Source organism: Pagrus pagrus, assembly GCF_965226575.1.
Source record: "Pagrus pagrus genome assembly, chromosome: 2".
NCBI lineage: Eukaryota > Metazoa > Chordata > Actinopteri > Spariformes > Sparidae > Pagrus > Pagrus pagrus.
This window is the reverse complement of record NC_140186.1, coordinates 23,149,051-23,172,026: the sequence shown is the minus strand read 5'-3', so window position 1 is coordinate 23,172,026 and position 22,976 is coordinate 23,149,051. Positions and strand designations below refer to the sequence as shown.

General features: G+C 42.6%; 1 protein-coding gene across 1 annotated transcript; it reads left to right on the top strand.

Moving 5' to 3' along the window:
- The first annotated feature begins 17,156 nt into the window (after positions 1–17,156).
- Positions 17,157–22,211, top strand: dusp5 (dual specificity phosphatase 5). The gene is made up of 4 exons (XM_084377852.1): positions 17,157–17,632; positions 18,452–18,594; positions 19,192–19,411; positions 21,513–22,211. Exons 1-4 carry the CDS (start codon positions 17,269–17,271, stop codon positions 21,917–21,919), a joined length of 1,134 nt encoding a protein of 377 aa, XP_084233978.1. The 5' UTR covers positions 17,157–17,268; the 3' UTR covers positions 21,920–22,211.
- The last annotated feature ends 765 nt before the right edge of the window (positions 22,212–22,976 follow it).

The following is a 22,976-nucleotide window of genomic DNA, read 5'->3' as shown; positions in this document are numbered from 1 at the left end:
TTTAATTCTGCAGGGCTAACACCAAACCTTCACCTCAAATCGAGAATCTGGGCAAAGAACTGACAGGTGTATCACCAAGAGCAGCTTTTTAATAGTGTCATTGTGCATACATGGCCTATATGTGCCACCGATCCCCTCAGTCTGCTTCAATACTAAAGGGAGCTCTCTGCCCAGTGTCCCTTTGTAGAAACGGAAATGACTGTGCGAGGGTATTCCCTGAAGATTTGATGTCTGTCTGATTCTCAACTGCTCTGTATATGTGTCTGCGTGTGTGGGTCCTATCCATAGTCTGTGATGGACTTTTGTTGCTCATTTCTGTCTCAGTGACTCAGGAACGAGATTTATTTTTCAGCAGGCTGACTCATCCAGGGCGTTTTGATCACCATCTCAATAACCGTCATAATCTATTGGTAGAAGGAAAAGGTTGTTCTTTCTGACACTCACACTTTATATATGAGTCTGCTCTTTCTCTGTCGTTTTAACAGCCTCCCAGTCACATTTGGTAGTAATCTTCTCATAGACAGAGTAATGTGTGTGAGTTTTTGGAGGCAACAGAGATCTTAAAGTCTGTATTAATCATTACATTTTTCATTTTTTCTGATTTTATTCATATAGCCCAAAATCACAAATTTGCTTCAATGGGCTCAACAGTCTGAACAACAAAGACCATCTCTCCTTCAACCTCATGATATAAAACACACTCATATATTCTAATGTGTATTGGTTTGTCAATTGACATCCATTCATCAGTGTACCGATTAATCTAAGGAGGTAACCTTGCATTGGACAAAGAAGTCCAATGCAAGGAGCTGATCCGATGTGAAAAAGCTGCCCACAACAACTTGTCGGAAACAGTTTTCGAGTTTTCAAATTTTAAATTTGCGTCTTAGTTGTATTTTGTTTGATGTTTTATTTCCTGTTCTGGTTTGTAGGATATGGCAAGAATTAGAAGGTAACTCCAAAACCATAGCATATCAGCAGGGTAACCAACAACTGCTGCTCTTTGCTAGCTATCCATGGCTGTAGCTGGCTACTTTTAGCTAATTAGCTGATGGCTCAGTTGTCTGTGGAGCCAGTCAAACTAATGTTTGTCTGGACAGGGACCTCAGATCAAAGGGAGAGTCAACATGGGCAACGGGGACACAACTGGATTTTGCAGCTGAGAGTGAACACAGCTGCACACAGAACGAGGACTGAACACAGCCTTCAAGACTGACAGAGGTCAGTTTTACAACAGGGGATACAGTATGGAGGTGATTTACAAGCATTGACCAAGACTATGACTTCGGGGACAATGAGACACAATGGGTGGGGATGGGAGAGAAGTTTTATTTAGTTTAGGTTGACTTGAATGAAGTTTGCTTCACGTTGAGTAATTAGGGTTGTCTTAGTTCGGTAATTTAACATTAAAAAGGGAGCAACTTGCATTCAGAAACTGTCGGTGTGAGTTAATTTTGTTGCTTTCTTACGCTAACAGCTGACATATATCTGCCAGCTAAAACTACTGGGGTCTATCAGGCTATCACCTTTTGTGGTACAAGGTGGTATTGCTAAACAAGACGGGCTGGGGCTAGCTGGTTAGCATGCTAAGTTCAGTAGACAGCTCTGCAACACGTCTTTGACATAACATCAACACCATTGTTTCTCATTTTTTAAATGTTTTAAAGTAAAATCCTGGCCATATATTAGAAGTTGCTCCTTTAAAAAGTTCAGTCAGACAGCATTAATTCAACAAAAACAAAACTAATGCACATAAGGTTGGGGAGTGAAGGCAGCTGGGGCAACAGAGTTTCCAGGGGAGTTTCAGCAGACAGCAGGAAGTTTTAGGTTATAATGACAGGCCATAGGATACACCTGTGTGAATATGATTGGATGTTACTGGTCAGCTGGTAGCCACACAGCTGATGAATGAGTCAGTGATTGTGAGGCTGAATGAAGCAGCTGATGTCAATAAGATAATGTAAGCCTGCCTGCAGTGCTCTGCCTGAGCTACTCTGCTTCAGTACAGTATTTACTTGTATACTCAGTCCAGGTATAGTACGCTATCATTATAATAATATATAAAAAGGAGTGAATGTATTGTATAGAGTCTATATTAATAGGTTAAGGAGGCTATTGAAGCTTTATGGTGAGCTGCAGTGAGAATTGTTTTATGACTTGAAACAGAATGACTGAAGTCGGTCATCAAACACGCGCACACACACGCACACGCACACACACACACACACACACACACACACACACACACACACACACACATACAGCCCCCGCTCCTTCAGCTCCAGCATCTCTGACCCACATGTCTGCCCTCTTCTGCCCCTGCAGGATTCTGGAGGATTAATGTCTTTTTCTCACTGATGACGGCACAGCAGCTTAATGTCATTTTGCCTCTACACTTACACACATCCGCATACACACCCCCGTCTCACAAACAAACGCACACACATCCCCACAATCATATATCCATACTTCTCTGTCCCCGTCTCACACGAATGAGTCATTATTGGGGGCTTCTTACATGAATACAGATGGCAACCAGTCAGTGCTTTTGATGTTTGTTTATATTGTGAGGCTTTGAAAAACAAAAGTACTTCCTGGTGGTGCAAAATAACCTTCACAAATAAATATAATTTATGTATTTGCTGTGATTATAGGCAAGTTGGTCAATACATGTGACTCAACATTTTCTTTCACCGCGAGCCAAGATCTCCTGGTTTCAAAATTCACTTTCAAAACCATCCTGGAACAAAAAAACTTTCCTCCCACTGAAGTTTCGAGACACTCCCAACACCAGCAGGTACAGACCTCTCACCCCAGTTCCATGACATTATGCTTACAGAATCTGTTGGGACACCACTGGCTCGTTGTCAAGGTTTTTGAGAGATCAGCCCTGATGCGGTTTGTTTTGGACATTGTCCACTGCACGCATGGGCAGCTCTATCAGCTGTGACTCAGTCATTAATGAGCGTAACTAAAGTGTGCATCATTCAGACTAACCCTTGTTGGCTCAGATCTTGGTGAAATACGGAGCAAAGGTCAATGTCCACCTTTGTGAAATCTAAACAAAAAAATTAAGAAACACGTGAAGGGCAGTTTTATGAGCAGTGTGTCCACCATGAATGATACGTTTTCCTTAAAGAAACAGGCACCACACGGAGGTTGAATAGAGGTGCTGCAACAATGGACTGAAAACTGTTTGTTTTCTCTTCCTCTTTGACATGTGGTTACTCACGGCCACATGGACGCAATACTAAAATAAATGTACAGAGGAACACAGCTCTTTAACTTTTGGTTTGTCAGTGAAATCAAGAAGAACATGTTGTGTTTCTCACTCTGTAATCCAGCCTGGCCAGAGCTGACAGTCTGGATGTGGCCACTTGATCACAGCTTGGTTTCTAGTGTCGTCAGCTTTCTGTTACGTGTCTTTCCCCCTCTGCCCCTCCCTGCACCACTTCAACACCTCACCCCACCCACGGATCAGTTTATCAAGAAGCAGCGGTTCCTCGTAATCAAGGCAGTGGGTTATCCAGATAAAATTAGTCGCTCATTCATTCTATCTGATAGCTCTGCAGGATGTACGAGGGGAGAGAGGGAGGGGGGGGGGGGGGGGGGGGATGCCTCCAGAAATGAGGATGCGTAACCTTCGTTTGTTCTCAAACAAAATCTTCCCCGAGGTGGCAGCCAGAGGAGTTAAAGCCAATATGAGGAGAGAAAAAAAGAAGAAATTGAGAGTCAAACATCCCACGTCCTTCCCTCCCTGTCACTGATTGGGGGAAGTTAGATGGAGACAGACAACGTATGAGTCACCAGCCCAGCCCATCCCTCTGCTCCTGTGAGAGACTGTCAAAGAATGGTATAGAAAGCGGAAATGTTATAACCCAGCTGATTGTCTGCCTGCCTGATTAACCCACCGCTGATTCAGTGTGCTGCATCACATCACCTCGAACACGACCACCATGATTACACACACGCAAACGCTGGAACAATGCCGACAAGATTTTAATTGGTGTTGATTGTAATGGCGTCATTTTCGTCATGTATATGCACATGTGTGGTATGTGTAACAGCTTTAGGTATGGTTCCTGATTTCTTACTTTCTGTTTTGTTGTGTGATGGTGTGTCTCTTATTTTTGCTAGCCCTTATTTTCAACATTACCATGCTGGTATAGTTAAAATGGCATGAACGGGCAAAACCGATAACCGATAAACCAGCCCGGGCCCTCTCACCTCAGTCAGAGAAGAGGAGCGGGCTACAGAGGTCTGGTAAACATCTTTCCGCTCCCTCTTTATTCACTTGGACAGTCCAAATCATTTGGCATCCCATCACCTGAAACATTAGAGCATGTTGTATTTCGCAATGAATGAAATCAGCTGACTCAGCAAGTACAATAAATGTCATATCAGTGCCTTCAGCTCCTGACAGTTTACAGTAAACAAGACTGATGTGTTTGTATTTCAGACTTTAATGTGGCTCAAGACCTGAACAGTCCAGAGCAGGGATCTTTGTCTGGTGAGGTCTGAGTACTGCGGCGTACTGAAGCAATGCACGGTGAAGAATAATGAGATGAAAATTGAGCAAAAACAGCACTTTGAATATGAAACAGCAAATGGTTTCTTGTTTCATACAGGTTTGTGGCTGCATACCAGCTGGGGTTTCACCTTATGAGGGGGCTTTATTTCACAGTCTGAACACAATAGAGTTGGCAACAGGACTGCGGCTCATCATGGAAACAAATAGTGTGCGACCTTCACGGGAAGCCATGTCAGAAACCCTCCCCCACACAGATGTACTGAGATAAGGGATTTTTTTTTTTTTTTTATCAAAGACCGGAAGTTAAGAGTCACTCTTGCACCATACCCCCCTCTTGTCTGTCTGTCTGTCACTCTTTCTCTGTTTTACTTCCATCCTCCTCTCTCATCCCATTGTTGTCCAGCCTGTCTCATCACCTGTGTGGGAGGCACAAAGCCAAATCCACTCAGCTGGAATTAAACTCACTGGGACCTTACAGATTGCACTGCTCCCCTTTAATCACACACAACACACACACACACACACCTGCACATAAACACATACAATCACACACTGACACTGACGCTCTCCCACTCAGTGGATGGAAAGACCGAGGCAGGGATGGAAAGATGTAATAGATAGGAGCACTGGGAGCGGGCGGTGACTGGGGAGTGCCCACGTCATAGGAAGTAGGTATAGACAGTACTGTCACACACACACACACATACACACACACATATCTACACACAGTACATAGAGCTCAAATACACACATACACACACAAACTGTTATCATTGGGAGCAGGTGCCAGTGTGTCAGAAACATAGAGGGAAAACATTTGCAGCAGATGTTAATGCACACAACATTTCCCTGTTGTTGGCAGCTGATAAAAGGAAAAATACACTGTTACCATTTGCTGACATATGTCCTTTTTTCAGACACTTATGTTATTGATTTAATGATCAAATATTTTGGTTTTATGTTCAGTTCCTGCCTGGAGCCCTTTACTGCATGTCTTCCCCATGGACGATTATCTAATGAGCAATTCCTGAGATGGATACCAAAAGCAGTGCTGTGACTCCGCTAACGTCACTCTGAAAAACTACACTGCTCCTCCAGCTTCTCTCACTGACTCAAATTCAACAGCTACAAACATTCATTAGAAGTTACAGATTGTTTGTTTGATATTATTGAAATGACAGGGTTGTGTTTACAGTTATATATGGGGGGGCACAAAGGTGTCATGTCCCCCATGTCCCCCCCTGTGATTTTCGCCTTCGGTTCTCCCCTGTCATCAGCCCTACTATCCAATAAAGGCAAAAGCCCAGCCAAAAAAGCTTGAAAACTGGACTTAAGAGAATAATTAAGGCATTGTTTTCACTTTAGATTTGGTAGCTGCAAAAAGCATTGTTAACTGTTGGTAGGATCTTAGTTAGCTGCTAATAAATGCATAACAAAGTAGAAATGTAATCTTTATAAAGAACAAAAAAAATTTCAGTTATGATTAAGAATGACATAATAGGTAAGTCCTTAAACTTAATAAATGTGTTAGTAATGCTGTTATGAGCAATCTTAAGAAACTCATAAGGCATTGATTATTGTTCCTAAGCGTCAATAAACTGCTAACAAGTTTATTATAAGTGCTTATAAATGTCTTATAATCGAGCAATAAACATGTTTATGATGCCATTATTATACTTATAGTCTTATTAGCACTTAAGATGTTAATAAGCATCTTATAATGACTTATGATAACAAGGACCTTAATATAATAAGGCATCACTGGATTGGGTAACGTGTTGTGCTTTCACGAATCTGTCTCTTAGATATTACATTCAAAATTTCTTCTCCCAATTATTCAGTCGCTGCCAGGTTTATGTTAATGTTTACCACAGTTACAGGCTACACCGCTCACTGCACACTTTCACCTTTGAAACACAGACACACACACACACACACACACACACACACACACAGCTGCAGATACAAACATTCAATTGTCTACAGGAATGTTTTCGCGCTCGCAAGAGAGCATGTTTCCTTGAACAACAAAGGCCGGGGTGCCAGCTATCGGGAAGTGCTCAGTTGAAGCCAGAAGCTGTTTTGCCTGTAAATCACTGAGGCTTTTCCGAGGGTTTTGGCAGGTGACAGTGTCTACAAAGCTATTGAAGAAGGAAGTACTGCACCCACTTTACAAAGCTTCTTGAAACCAGTTTTCCAAACTTGTTGTTCAGTGAAAGTCCTGGGAAATTTGCAAGTGTAACTCTTCCAGCTTTTTGTTTGTTGATTGTTTCCTTCCTGTTGATTGGTATATTAGTATATTCAGCAACTGTGTAGCTCATCATTTTATGCACAAACAAAGGTGAACTGAGACACACAGCCACTGCGACTGTAATGGCTTCTCCACAGTGGCTGTGATATTAAAAGCCCCGCTGCATTCATACAACCCGGATTATTTGGTTCTTTATGTAAAAAAGCTTGACGTACACAACTGTACTTAGTGCATGTCGGGATTTATTCTGCAGGGCTCTGAAGTTGATGATCCATTGGCTGACTCACTAGCAGAGGCTTAGAGTGATATTTATTGCTGTCTCAAAGTAACATTAACACCCTCAGCGAGGCAAACACCAGCTACATTTTCAGCACTGCCCCTTTGTTTATTTACCTTCTGGCTTCCTTCTTCATTTCCTCTGTGACCCACTGTACTCAGCGGAAGTGAAGACTTATAACAATATAGTGACATATATGTGTATTTATAGACACTGAAATGAGTTAGAGAGCAAAGCTGAGAGGAAGGCACAGCTTTGCCCAGGCATTGTTACATATAATGCTGAGGATGTGGTAGAGTAATGCCGAGCAGGCAGACATACGGGTGGCTGTATCGAAACGTTCATACTCTCAACTTGATTAACCACTGAGGCCGTGAGGCTGCTGCCAGGATGCATTTCTGCCTCTATTTTACACACCCACTGAACCAATTTAGCACAAAAAATGATATATCTTTCTCGTGACACAAAATGACCGATAGCACATAGCACTGGGGACTGATATCCATGATAACTCTTGTCTGGCGCGGAAGAGTCTATACTTTTCTATAAAGTCAACAAATCACATGATGTAACAAAAAACAACAATGCGCTAGTTCATCTATCAACACTTTCTGTCTTCATCCTGTGTGTTGCAGGCTCATCCATCAACCCTAAGCTTAACTTAAAAAACAGGCCACACATATATAAGTAAATTTTTCACAGTTGGGCACTGTAGTTTTTAGCAAATGTTACCCAAGTAGCAGGAAATGGAGCATTTTGTCAGGGACTATTTTCAGCTGCGGATTAACACACATTTATTGTATCACCAGCTTTAGCCTTTAACTCTCTTGGATGCTTGTATTGTTCTTGAACAAAAACTACACATCAGTTGGCACTTCGAGATATTAGAATGTTCAAACACATCAATGACTGTCAGCGTCTCCAAAAACAAACTACTGTACATCACCGTTCCCACAGTTGCAGCGAAATCCCCAGATTCCACCAGGGCGTCTCCGGCATGTTAGGGCTGCAATATGGTCGGCTGTGCTGCTGCACGTTTCAGCAGCATCCTCTCCGCTCTGCTCTGTGGAGAATATGCGGCAAGTTTTGACGGGAAGCGGACTGCAGCTGCGTCAAGCCGCACAGAGCTGATCGATCCAGACAGGAGGTCAGACAGCGGACGGGTGCAGTACATCAGGTCAATTTTCAAAATAAAACACCCTGTGCAGATGTAGCCTGCTCATCTACAGTAGAAGCACAAAAATCAAGAGAAAATGATGAAATATGCACAATCTGAGCAAGTCTACAGGCATGATGCCAAGGACAATGCAGCTTTGCGCACGTCACATAATAGAGACTTGCCCAGTGGAATCAAGCACACGTACCAGACCTTCATTGTGTCGCTGTTTGGTCGGGTTTAGGCAAAAAACTATTTGGTTATGTTTAGAAAAACATCATGGTTTGGGTAAAAATCACCACATTACCTCCGTTACAAACCTACCTGCATCACCTAAGGTACCTCATGTCATGTATGTGACGTAACTTGTAACTTGTAAGTTAAAAGAACTCACAGCTGACTTCTGGTTACATACTGGACAGGAATACCAGTTTCTTAAAATGAAAGTCCTACACTTGTTTAATCTGTCCTTCCATCCTTTTATCTCCATCTTAAAAGGACTTTTCCCTCTTTATGCTACTTCTCCTCACCTCCTCCTTTCAGCTATAATTATACTACAGCCGCAAGACGTCATCTACCGCCTACCAACAAACGAAAATATGGGTCGTAATAAGCTGCTCTCATTTTTGACATATATGATTGTTTTTCTGAAGAGGACAGGCTCCAACACTGTATCTGTTTTGGATCACATTTTAGGTGCAAAAGGCCAAAAAACCTAGGAATAGGAAATGACTACACTATTATTTGTGAACATTTCTGTTACATCTCTACTGTAAATAACCTATTGTTAATGGCCACGAATTAAAGCTGCAAAGGACTTAAAGCAGCTTTGTGCTTCCAGATATGGATGTGTGTAAGTGTGAATGTAAAGCAGGTGAAGAGCATGCAGGCATCTGGCATGGCAGCTTGCAGAGATCTGCATGCGCATTTCGTGTTATTTTAAGGGATGTGATATACGTGGGCCCCTGTATAATAGTCCTCCTCGATAACCAGGTCATGCTGTGATTCAGGGTACAGTACAGCACAGAATGTAATTCAGCTATTCTCGCAGTTACATCTTGTCAACCCGATGCTGTCTGCTTACACTGACTGACAACATGGGTAGATTAAAAAAATAACAATAATCAGAGGTGTTTGTTGTTCTTTATAGTTAACACGTCACAGAGCTGCATGACAAGCCCCTCGAGCTCCGCAGTCGGTTCCCACAGGACTCTTGCCTCTGCAGCCTGAACAGGACGGACCAGATTTATCACCACCCGAGGCCCTGACTATTTTTACGCAGTGGAAATTTCACCCGTAGACCCAAAATGACTTTTCTTTGGAACAATAACTGGGGGCTAAGAAAGGGTTACTCTGTTTAATCTGCCAAACACTCTCTCTCCTTCCCTCCTTACCGGTCTTGCTTAAGAGTTCGGTTTTCCTCGAAGAGTCATGACATGACGGTGAGCAGTGGGTGGAAATGGGGGGTGAGTCAAGCCTTTGAAGCTCTTGTGTGTGTGTGCGTGCGTGTGTGCGCGTGTGTGTGTGTTCAGCATGTGTCATCTGGGGCCATCATATCATGACTTGAACTCAGGAATACCAAACATTCTTGTTCCATAATGAATTTGGCAGCGGCTGGTTGACTGGTGTATTAGATGTGATGTGATTTGAGTGTGCAGTTACTCACAACGCTGACGTTTGTTTTTCCTGTCTCTCATCGAACACGGCATCAACAAGAACTGGCGTGTGACAACATGTCATCAGCAATCCCTGAAATACTTTTTGATTGAATTTACTGAGAAAAGCTTCAGGGGTAACAACGTTTCTTTGCCAGCAGCACTTTTTGCACTCCTTATGTTATGAAATGTAATATTGACTTTATAGTCTGCTTGTTTTTCTCCATGACCTCCTCTTTTTTCTACCCTACACAGGTGTTGCAACATTGAGGTCTCAACTCATTTAAACTACTTTTGTTTGACTGGTTGTTTAACTATTGTTTAGAGTGGGTTGTGGTGATTTAGGCTACAGTACTCGTTGTACTTGGTAGGTTTCCACTAATGAAAAGTTAGGCTATATTCTCATCCAAGTTGTGTGATTGCAACTGACAGATCACTGATATCAATACCTGAGTCTACACACACAGACTGATAACTGCATTGTAAAATCTGACAAAGAGAGTTTTAAAAGAAAATTGATTGTTCTGCTTTTGTATGAAACAAAAAAGGGGGGACGCAAAGTTCCCAAAGTTTCATAAAGTTTCCATTAAAATGAAAAGAGTTGGTTCAGAAGATTGTATTTTACTGAGTTGACATAAACAAGCTCATATTGTAGGACAGACTGGACAACTTTCAATACAGCATACTAATAAAACCAACATATTAATAAAACACTAATATACATAAAATACTACAAGTAAAAAAAAGATAAAACAAAACATATGAATATACACAAATAAACCTTAAAGTGCCAAAGATTCACAATTCAAGAGTTGAACAACCCAGTAACACTTTATAACAACCATCATTAATAATGCTAAATTCATAGTTTGTTAAACTTGAGTTAATAGTTATTTCAACTGTAACAAACAATCACGAGTTTCCTATACCTTCTGACAGAGGGCATTTCCTATACGAGCGCAGGTGCTGGGTGAAAATCATCTTTAAAAGTCAAGTTGATTTTTGAGTCTCATTCCCAACTTGTCCAGTACTGGCAGGTTGGGACTGTAGGTCGGGTTTGGCCATCATCCCAAAGCAAATATTCTGTTGAAGCCGAACGTTATAAATTAATAAGAGAGATGGGAGGGAGTTTTAGTGAACTTATTGTGGCATTTCCTGTTTTCTGCCAACACCAGCACGCAGTAGAAAGTGTATTTATGACCAGAGAACACATAATGGTTTCCCTGTTTTATCAGCATGGCCTCACTGACTTTGATGTGATGGGACGGGTTGACATTCTGTGGGAGACATTACCAGAAATGACTTGCTGCTGCTATTAAAATAAATGTCCTGCAAACTATTAATTGTTGATCTACAGTGAAACTTTGAGTCACTTTAGACCCCCGAGTGGAATTCCAAGCTGCTGGACTCAGTGGTCAGCTGAGGGGAGGTGAGATGAGTAATGTGGGCCTTATTGGGAAACAGCATCATCATCTGGAGGCTCTGTCAGCAAACCAGGAAGCACCTGCGCAGCTGAGGGGGGAGGGGAGGTGCATGTCCCTGCAAAGGCGACCTATTGTGTTTGGGTGCTTTTTATAAGTCACATGGAAAAGGGGACATTCTGGACAGGAAGTGACTTGACGCACTCACATACCGTACTAATGGAGTGTAGCCAGCGGTTATTGTCTGGTGAACATAAAAAGTCTCGACTCGAGTTACATGCAGCATGAAAACAGACACTTAAAGATGGCTTCAGTATAAACTATTCTGTCAACAAGTAATGTAAACAAGAAAAAAAGGAAAACCATTCTCATACCATACATACAAAATAATCCTCATTAACAGACTAACACCTTTAACTAGATATTGGCATTTATGTGTTGGCAAGAAAGTTGCGGTGAAGTTCAATTGCAGGAAATATTGAGACTTTTTAGGCCTTGTACACAGTAACAGTACATTTTTGGATATATCCCTCAGAATAAAGGACATAGTGGGTCTTTCTGGGTCCCCCATTTTGGAGCAGAGAAACAGCAAGAAATCAATCATAGAAGAGGCAGAAAAAATGATTTTTCCACCAGCAGGCGCCTCAATAGACCAGTAAATAGCACCAGCACAAGACTTGAGGTTCTGTTTCTGTGAACCTTTGACAGAGTCGTGAAAGTATTTCTTGGAAACAAGAAGAAAAAAAAAAGTTTATACTTGGAAGTGGGCAAAGCAGTTTATACTAAAGTAAACAAAGGCTAAACTGCAAAAATTCACCATAACTCCAAGGAAGCACTGAACACTAAATATAGTTAACATCTGAAACTGTAAAATTTTCTTGTGTTCATCCACCTTTGTGGACATTGTCAAAGCATCCATCCAGCCTGCGTGTTATCCCCTGTGAACCACTAACAGTTATCTGATGTTTCCATTACATAAAAATAAGTACTTTGGAGGGATTTATTTTGATGGCAAGTTGACCTGAATTAACATTGAGGACCGTGTGACAAATAATTGTTCAGTAGTCATACTAAAATCCTGAGGAAGTATTTATGACAGTCTTGTCTGTCAATGACAGAAGATGGAGACTGGCTGGACCGTGGATGCAGGACCTAGGGTCGCCTAAACGAGGCACTATAAAAAGCATTATTGATAAAAGAATATTGATAAAAATATTGATAGTGATAAAGTGTGTTGCAGACTCGCAGCAGAGTGTCTACACATTATAAAGATTGTGTTTGATCATGAAGCCTGATGTTACTCTACAATTCTTTGGCTTATCAGTCAAGTGTCTGCTGCAGACTGGTGTCTCTGTTACAGTGACAAACAGGCACATCAGCGTTATAGTCACTCATCTCCTTTATGAAATGTCTGTATGAATGAATGAATTAATTTATATTGGTTACATACATCTTGAGAAACAAAGATTATTTCACAAAAATTTCCTAACAGTCCATCTTCACTATGCTGCATTATTATAAACTGTGAGCATTAAAGTGCCTTGTGTGTCTGATGCACATTCTCCGTGGCTGGCATTGGGAGTCTCATCACTTGTGACGGCAAACAGAGATGATATTTACTTTTGGTGATCATTGCTGCTCCTGTCTCTTGTGAAACCAAAAGCGAATGCTGAATTGAATCCAGACCGTGATCTCTTCCAAAACCTAACCAAGTACTTTATTGCCTAATCCTAATTAAACTGGGGCTGAAAATTGGAACTACTCATTTAAATCGACTGAAGCTCAAACGTCGAACAAAAGCATAATAAAATCAGGCAATTCAATTTGACTTGTTGCACTTGTGACCCGATGACATCAGCACACAGATGACACACTTTGTGGAAATACTGGTTAGACACAGTCACGGTCGATACAACAGAGTCCTAATAGCTGACCAGCTGACTCTGTGCAAGCAGGATTGTGGCTGTCTTAAAAATTGCCTGTCTGCTTCCTAAACATATTAGCTTTACTACAGAGCCACTGATACACTGAAGCAATCCTGTTAGACACATGTGTATGGACTCAAACCATTGATGTAAGAGGGAGGGAGGAGACCAGAGGAGAGAGAAACAGAGGAAAAGAAGAAAGCAGAGATAATAGACTGGAGTGGAAAAGAAAGCCAGTTCTTGTTTATCCGGCTCGTCTGGGTCTACTGTTGTTATTTACAGCTGACACCAACAAACCCCATAATGAAATGAGAGCTCGGAAACGGATGGTGGGCCTCCCCACTCATCAGCCATGATGTCACAAGCCCAGATTAGACTGGACCATATGGCACACTGCCTGCTGTCCCTCTAATCCTCCGCTGCCATCCAGGCATGTCTCCACCCAACCTCAACCCATCCAATTCACCCTCCAGTGCTTCTATCTATCTATCTATCTATCTATCTATCTATCTATCTATCTATCTATCATCAATGGTCTTTCACTCATTCATTTAACTGCCTCTTTTTTCAATGACACTGGTGTGGCTATCTTTTGTTTTGTTTTGTTTTTTGTCTGCTGTCCATCTGTGTCTGTCACCACGTCTGTTTCACTGTCTGTCCACGTCTCATTTTTATCTTTTCTCTCGCTCTCTGTTTTGATCCTGTTATCATTCCCACGCATTCATGCAGCAGACGCAACATGATGTAACACATATTTGTTGGAGCCATTCGACCAAAGAGGCTTTCAGTGCCTGTTGTTTACATTATGTATAGGCAACATTTTATGTAACGCGGCTTTGCCCTTAAATCCTGAACTTTCCCATTCGTGGGACACTACCCACGAAACAAATGTTATTTCATTAAAAACATGCAGTGTGCAATGGCTCAGAAATTCTGATTAACAGTGAAAGTAAACCAAGGAGCAACTGTAATATAATGTCTTATTTTATGTATTCAATTTTGTACACATTATGTCTTCTTCTTTTATTTAGCTTGTCTTTATTTCTTTGTATACATATTGAATGAGCATAGACAGCCACCATTAGCATTCAACCACATTCTAGCTAACACTACTGTTTGATACGATACTGTTTTGATGTGATACGGTTAGGAAACCTGGAAGTGAAACACACAGGATATAATCAAACAGTAATGTTAGCTAGGGGCTACGAGTTATCAAATATGTTGGTCGAATGTGTGTCCAAATTTTTACTATCCATCACCTTTTAAGTTGCTGATGAGTTGAGAAGCTTTAAAATGACTACAACTTGTCAGATTACCTACGTTTATACGACTTGTAACCTGGAACACAGCAGCATTACGTTACCTAGCGTTCAAGCTTCCCATTCAAATGTCTAGACAATTATTTTAATTCATGAGAAGGAAAAATAGCTCTGCATGTAACCCCCTGGTAACATGGCAAATTGTTATTTTCCCATTTCAGTTTTTACTAATTTAACAAATGAAAAATTAAGTGTTGGCTTGACAGGAATATAGCTTGTATTGCTAAAGCTAAGCTAGCTAGTCGGACAAGAATGGCAGAGAACGCACAGCCAAAATGTTCCAATACTAACATGAGACAGTGTGTTCACAGTACACAGCCACTGAGCCTGTTGTTGAACAGCTAAAGCCAATAGCACAAAGCACACAGCCTCTGTACTGAAGAGCAGAGCCGCTGCAGCAACAGACTCGTTGAGCTGCTAGCACAATACACACACCCACCTCAGAGAGCAGTAGCTGCTCGGGCGGCCTTTACAGACTGAGGTAAGTTTGCTTGTATTTATTTGGCTGTGGCATTCAACTGATTTGTTTATTTATGTATTTATTAGACTGCAAAAGCTAAGAGACTTTGCTGAACGTATCAAACTAGCTGTTAACGTCCCAGCTGGCCAGCTGAAGCTAAAAGGCAGGCGGTGTACTGAGGCGGTGCGGTATCAGTGGGATTAAAGGCTACAGTTACATTTCAAACATACACACACTAATACACATGCAAACAAAACCCAAACACAGTCCTCAGCTCTGTGTCAGGGTTAGTTGTCATGTCATGTGAGCACACGCAGTATGACGTTAAACCTGTTAATTCATTTGAGGGATTAGGCTTACATGCTGAGGGATATAAGGCAGGTTCACTGGGCTATACATGGGACCAAGCGGAAGTTGGGGGTTGCTTGTGTCAGCTTCTTGTCGTCCAGCTACCGAGCTCTCCTTTGAATTCTCCACAAAACTCAGGACTACAAAAAAGATTATTCAGAAGTAGCCTTAACGTTTGGCCCTGAACTTTTTCACTGTATTTGTATACAACCTCTTAACATCCAGACAGCAATTAAAATGTTGTTTTGAAGGACCTTCAGTATGCCATGTCACACTCTGTGTGTTATGAAGGTCCTGCAAGATCATTGCAATATTTTTCTGTAATGTTCCCCCAACATTGTATGTATTTGTATGTGTTTGGTGTACAGTATGCTTATGTATGTATGAGTTTATGCATACAGTATGTACCACACCCACCTTTTTCATTTATTACATTAATGTGTATGTTGCATTTAACTGCTGTATGTGTTTAAGGTTAAGCTCATTCCATCTACTTCATACAGGCCTACTGTTGGCAGTTTAATCTACAGCAATGTTTCATCATCTATGAGATCATTACATGTTTGTAGCATCTCTGTCCTGTTGGAGCCACATATCTCTGAGTCAAATTAAAAGAGCTCAGAAAAACGTGCGTGTGTGTGTTTGTGTGTGTGCATTGTGAAAAAGGAAAATGTAATAATTATTTTTAAAAGTATAATCAAGGTAGACAAAAAAAGAAGCAGGAGAATTTTCTCAACCTTCACAGGGTTGCTGCTTAATCCTTCAATGTATCAATATTCAAAATTAAAGGTCACCAAATTTGGAGATACATGGTTTTCACTGTGTCAGAAGGGTATGAAAAATTGTAATCTGAAAAGTAACTTGTAACTAAAATTGACAGATTAATGTAGTGGAGTAAAAATATTTGCTTCTGAAATGTAGTGGAGTCAAAGTCGGCTATAAAGTTGCATAAAATGAAAATAATCTAGAAAATTACAAGTAGGTCACCTCGAATTCGTACGTAAGTCCAGTACTTGAGTGAATGCACATTAGTAGTTGCATCCCACTAATGAAAAACATGGCTCAAAATAAATTCAACTTGAATTGCTGACCATCAAGCTGCTGCAAAATGTAGTTTAAAACGCCTTAATTACACAATGCTCCCCTTTTCTATCATTGAAACTCCTCTGAGCTTTGGAAGTGTTGGTTGGACACAATGAGACATTTGAAGATGTCACCATGGAGCCTGTAAAACTGTGACAGCGTTTCTTATTATTATCTTCTTACATCTTGCAGACGACACGAATAATCACTGGCTGTAATCAAGAATCCAGCAGATTAACACAAGCTGATGACAGTGCTGTTGCAGCCTCACTTCCCTGTGATATTCCTGTGATACCTCCTTTTAGATAGAAATGTGTTAGTGTTGCATTATTCATCGTTCATCATGAGCAGCCTGTGATGGCTGACAGCGTCCTTCCAAAACATTGCATCTTTTTTTTTAGCCAGCATGTTTAACAGTGTTGTTAGATTTGCTTTCTATTAGCTGGAGTCATTCTTCTCATGAAAGACGAAGAAACTGTGGTTTTATGTTCAGAGGTGTAGAAGCTGGAGATGAAAGGACATGGTGCTGCTTGAGGACACACACTGAGTAATAGCTGAATCCAGCACACTGCAGTGTGGTTTTGACTTAGCGGCACCGGGGGCGGAGCCACAGTCCAGTCATAGTTGTGGGCGGGTTTTTCTGCTGCGATCACACCTCGCCGGTGTCCATATATGGTTCCTGACGTCACTCGCCGGAGGTTCCATTCACATAAAACTGATCAGCCGGAATCCCCTCGGAGGACATGTAGGCACAGACGCGCACGGGACTCTAACCCTCACCCGTACCCACCGTACAGGAGTAACTCAGTCTATTCTTTAGGCAATAATAACAACTCAAGATGAAGGTGTCCAGCATCGACTGCCGGCGTCTGAGGAAGATCATCAGGAAGGAGTCCGGGAGCTGCCTTATTGTGGATTGCCGACCTTATTTCTCATTCACGAACTCCAGCATCAAAGGCTCTGTCAATGTCAATCTCAACTCAGTGGTGGTCCGGAGGTCTCGCGGTGGGCCGGTGCCTCTGCAGTTTGTCATCCCGGATGAGAGAGCCCTGTTTCGGCTGCGGGAGGGGAGCATATCGGCTATCGTGGCTCTGGACGACCGGACGTCCCACTGGCAGAAGCTGAAAAAGGACAGTGTAGCACAAATAGTAATAAACACTCTGTCACATCTAGCGAGCGGGGCGAACATCTGCTTCCTGAAAGGTGAGAGCTTTGGGAGTATTTTAAATCCAGAAAATAACGTGTGTCAGTTTAGTTGTTGTACATGAAATAGACCGTGACAACAAATTCTCTGCTTCACGTTTGAGTAAACTTTTTTCTGTTAATGTCTTGGGATTGAACTTGTGAACACGAGTCTGTACTTTGTTTTTTCCCCCTCCTCAAACTTAAAATGTAGGCCACTCTTATAGACAATTAATAGGGCGACTGTACCCATGTGAGTCTACATAAACTGGGAATAAAGAAAGGCTTCAACGTATATATATAAATATTTTTACATCTTATTTTACTTTTCCTAATAAGCCGGATTCGTTAAGGCCGACTCGTCTTCCTCTGATTATCCTCCTCGCTTGGTGTTGGGAACATTTTTCCTCTCACTTCTTGGAGAGATAAATGTCCTGCGTGCGTCAACGGAGCGGATGAGTCAGTGCGGGAGTAACGCGTTCAAATTGGTGGTGCAGTGACTTTCATTTATATATATATGAAAAAAAGAAAACAATAAATGTCACCCGAGACGTTTCTTTGAGGTGTTTGTGATAATGTATTTGAAACTCATCCATTTCCGTCTGTCACCTCTGCGTCCTCAGGATGTTGCTCTAAAAGGATTACCGGTCCTTCCACTGCGGGGCCCCTGTAATTAATTACGCGCTTATAATCAGGTTATAAAGGTTATAATCCGGGGCTAAGACTGTTTCATAAACGCCGCTATTTCACAAGATGTGTATTTGTGTGTGTGTGGAGAATTATTCTAAGCTTGTTTATCACAGTTATGTGCTCACGGTTTATTTCCCCCCCTTCTCTCAGGAGGATACGAGAACTTCCACTCTCAGTACCCTGAACTTTGCACTGAGGTGAAAACCGTCGACCAGAGCGGAAGCGAAACCGAGAAAAGAGTCAACAGCAGCCACAGCGAGAAGCTTTCTCACCACAAACCAGATTACGATCAGGTATGGAAACACCCCTCACAACACAATGCTGCCCGCTCCCCCACACGGGAGCCACTTCTTTATATTTTTATTTCTAACCTTATCCGAAAAAAAAGAACAAACACACCCGAGCCCTGCTGACATCAGACAGACTTATATTTGGCATCAAAACAGTTTCTCAACATACTATAATATTCTGTGACCTTCACTGCTCCCCGGCCATCTCATGTGTGGCTCGCTAAAGAGGAGAGAGCCTCACAGAGAGAAACCCCTCTTTCATCCCTGACCTTTCTTCCATCTCCTCCACTGCCCAGACAGAGAGCAGGCGCTCTGTTGTGTCTCTGTGTGGTTGACATATTATGAGTTAATTCACTAGGGTGAAGTCATTCCTGCAGCTGTGTGCAACCATGCGTTTTGTCTGCAGATGAACTTAATGTTCTTGGGCTGACAGGTGTTTGGATGTTGTGGCTTGGACCAATGAGTGCATACTTACAAAGCTTGATGCATCAACATCTGCCATCCAGTGTTTTGTCTTGTCAGGTGGCTACGAAATCTCGTATATTGTGGTCCTTATCTACATGAACTCACCCCCCACCCCCCTCTCTCTCTGCCTTTCAGGGTAAACCTGTAGAGATCCTGCCTTTCCTCTACCTCGGTAGTGCCTACCATGCCTCCAGACAGGACTATCTCAGCGACCTTCACATCACGGCCTTGCTCAACGTGTCGCGCAGGGACCTACAGCCGGCAAAGGGCCACTACGACTACAAGTGGATCCCGGTGGAGGACAGCCACATGGCTGACATCAGCTCCCACTTCCAGGAGGCCATAGAGTTTATCGGTGAGTTGAAGGGAATGGCTCTCTATTCACTATCTTCTGATTGAATCTGAAATCTAAAAAGTGAAGGGTTAGGGAGATGGAGTTCAGTCAGCCATTTAGCTTGTGAGGGAAATAAATACACCACCACCAAGATAGAGAGTCTTTTTCTGGAATACCGTGAACCCCAGCTTCACTGTATTTATAGTACAACATCACCCCAAGGAGTCTTAAAAAAAACCTCCCTAAGCTGAGTCACCTAAACATAGGTGTGTTTATTTCTGCGTCTCGGAATAAGCCCCCTTGTCGCTGCGTCTCACCTGCTACCATTCACAAATAGAGGGCTATAAGAAACCCAGCTGTAATCAGTTTAACTTGATCGCCTGCCTCCAATCCCTCACCGACATATCCAGCCAGTCTGCTTTCATTCAGGATTTGCTCACTGCCCCCCCCCCCCCCCCCCCCCCCCCCCCGTTCCCTTCCGACATCTCTCCATCCCTCCCCCCGCGTCTTAACTTGGAAAAGACGCTCCCATGCCGTCATCGCCTCCCAGGCCTAATCTTAATGGCTTTACTCTGCCGGGTGTGGCCAGTCAGTGTGACAACTGGGTGAGCTGTCCGTGTTTAGTAATGGGCGGGTGGAGGAGGCTGGGGGTGGGGGGGGTGGGCTGACTGACACACACAAACACAGTTGTTTATGACGACCGACACACAGTGAGAAAGCACAGTTGTTGGCTGCTTGCAGGTGGAAATCATTGATGGGCCTGAGGGCAGCAGGTAGGCTAATGTGTTACAGAGGAAGAGAGAGTGTGTGGGAGAGGAGAGAGGTGCGGGATAATAGCAGCAGCTAGCAAAAGATGTACACAATGTGCTGGTGGCTATTTATAGCCAGGCATAACCAAGGACAAAGCTCACCAACGCGCAGCTTGGCTGACCGGTACTGGGTGGCTGCTGTTGTTGGTATTATACATTGTTTGGGGATGCAGCCCACATTTAGGGTGTCTTTTGTGCAAGCCCGTCTACGATTACATAAGGCCGAAAATTGTTCCAGGGGCAGGTTTAGCCTACATTCAAAGAGGGACTCCAAAATTCATCAACCATGCCAGGCGATTAGAAATGTGGTGCACACAAATCCTCACCGAGCCGCAGCCGCTCCCCAAAAGGAAATCAATCAGCAATCAGAAAACCCGTCTGACCTGGTGGATGATGGTACAGTCAGGGAGGAGATAATAAATATTATTGACCCCCTGGATGAAAGCAGCTGTCGAAGTGTGTCATGACATCTCCGGCCAACGAGGGCGCATCGCTCGAGGACGGTCATTAAAACACCCACGGCTGCTGTCACTCCTTCTTTTCACCCCTCTTCCCTCTCTCGTTGCATCCTCCACTCCAGATGGGAGGTTCATGATTCATTCATGCGATTTATCGAGGATCAGAGCTGTCAGAAATCATCATCGGTCCCTATCTGCAGTGGCTCTCGGGAGCGGGCAGAAGTGGCCCTCGATGTTTCTGTTTAGTAGAAAGAGAGAGGCACGGGTGTAGGTGGAATTAAGCGTCTGTAGGTAGATCAAACTTGAACGAGACAGACAGCACAGAGACATGTAGGCGTTGGCAGTAGTTCTAAGAATTAACAGGATCTTGAAATGTGTCATGAGCGACACTTATGCAGATGACAGAGAAGAGATTTTTGTGTGGGCTTAAGAACATACACAGCGAACTGTGCAGCAGCACCCAGTGCCTCCGCAGACGTGTAGGAGAAAGAAAGTCTCATGTGCAGCTGCACTCTGTGACTCAGACGAGTCTCACACCTGAAACTGGTATAGGATGTGTGTACATTTCTGCGCCTACAAATGAGGTGTGCCAACAAGGCTGACGTTCCTGTTGTGTGTGAGAGAGAAAGAAAAGAATGTACGATGTGAAAAGTGTTCGCATTAATAAGCGAGTGGGAGTAAAGAGTAGGCAATTATTACACAGTTAAAATGTGATTTTCCATATTTGTTATTATTCTGTTTAAAACTCCCTGTTGAACCTCTTCACCACGCAACTTGACTTAAAAAAATATCAATTACAGAGGAACACAAATAAAACAAGAAATTAACCTTTACCTCATCTTCTTCTCTTTCCAGATCACGTGAAGCAATCAGGGGGAAGGGTCCTGGTCCACTGCGAGGCAGGCATCTCACGCTCACCCACTATCTGCATGGCCTACATCATGAGGACGCAGCAGCTGCGGCTAGATGCGGCCTTCGACATCATCAAGCAGCGCCGGGCAGTCATCTCACCCAACTTCAGTTTCATGGGTCAGCTGCTGCAGTTTGAGTCCGAGGTCCTCTCGACGGCCCCGGCTCACGCGGCCACACCTGAACCAGCCACACCCTGCGCCCCAGAGTCCGCCTGCTTTTTTGCCAACGACTTCACCACTACCTTCAACAGCAAAAACTTTGAGCCATCTGTGTTCACCCTCCCTACCTCTTGCCTGCAGGCCCCGGTCCACCACCAGTTCAAACTGAGCCCAATAACTGCACTGCCTTAAAATGAACTGTGACTGCTTGTAGTCTTACTTGAAAACAAAAAAAAGAAAAAATAATGCTGTCTGTGTGCCTTGTGTTGAAATCAGCAGAGCAGATAGACTCGAGATCAGTAACAGAAACAGAAGAGTCAAGATAACGGTATTCAGTTCATGGGCCTATGAAATCTATGGGCTTACAGAGTCTGATGCTGCTTCCCTGTCTTCTGAGCTGCAGTGATGAAACAACACAGCACAGTAATAAACTGCAATATACATGCCTTAGGTTGTTATTGTGATTTATTTGCCTATTCACAAATACAGTCAGGCATTGAAACCTAATTTATTTGAAAACTACTGTCTGTCTGATGTTTTTTCAATAATGTGGATATAAATATGTGTTTAATAAATGTTTTCACCACAAAAATAAAAGCTGTTGTCATGTAATCATTGTTTGTAGTTGATGGGTCTATAATTGAGAAGTTAAGTTACCACAGCCTGTTCCCATAAACAGGAATACAGAGCAAAATCTGTAGCCTACTTTATAGACGTTGCATGTAGAGTACAACTTCTGACAGGACAGGGCAAACATACAACTGGAGGGGCAACAGTGACACCTGCAGTGACTGAGCTGGCCTCTATAAGCAGATACAGAACAGCAGCATGGCTTCCATTCAGTCGGAATGCATATTTCTAGATGATTAGTCAACAAGTTAGTGTAACTCAGTGGAAAACTATTAATGAAAAGTAATGCATTAGATTTTTGAAAACCAGCCTCAGGAAAAAAAACTAAACAAAACAAAAAAACAGTCAAAATTCCCGTCAGAATCAGAGTGGCAGTGTGCTAATACAATACATAGATATAATAAAGCGTATCAGTTGGTAATAAGTAATAAACAGCTACATTTATCTATTGACCGGTTTAGTTTCTAATTGCCTTCAGTGTGCACGGAGTGTGCTCCACTCTTCTGTCTTTGGCGCCTAGAAGATAGACAGGAAGACTGTACCAACTGTACAAATAGGGAGATCAATAAATAGCGTCGTGTCAAACATATTATTTATGTAAATTTGTATAACAACCAAA

Excerpts from the sequence above, each read along its gene's own strand:
- dusp5 (XM_084377852.1), top strand. The coding sequence starts at position 17,269 with ATGAAGGTGTCCAGCATCGACTGCCGGCGTCTGAGGAAGATCATCAGG. Across the intron at positions 17,633-18,451 it reads GAACATCTGCTTCCTGAAAG|GAGGATACGAGAACTTCCAC; the intron begins GTGAGAGCTTTG and ends CCCTTCTCTCAG. Across the intron at positions 19,412-21,512 it reads GGAGGCCATAGAGTTTATCG|ATCACGTGAAGCAATCAGGG; the intron begins GTGAGTTGAAGG and ends TTCTCTTTCCAG.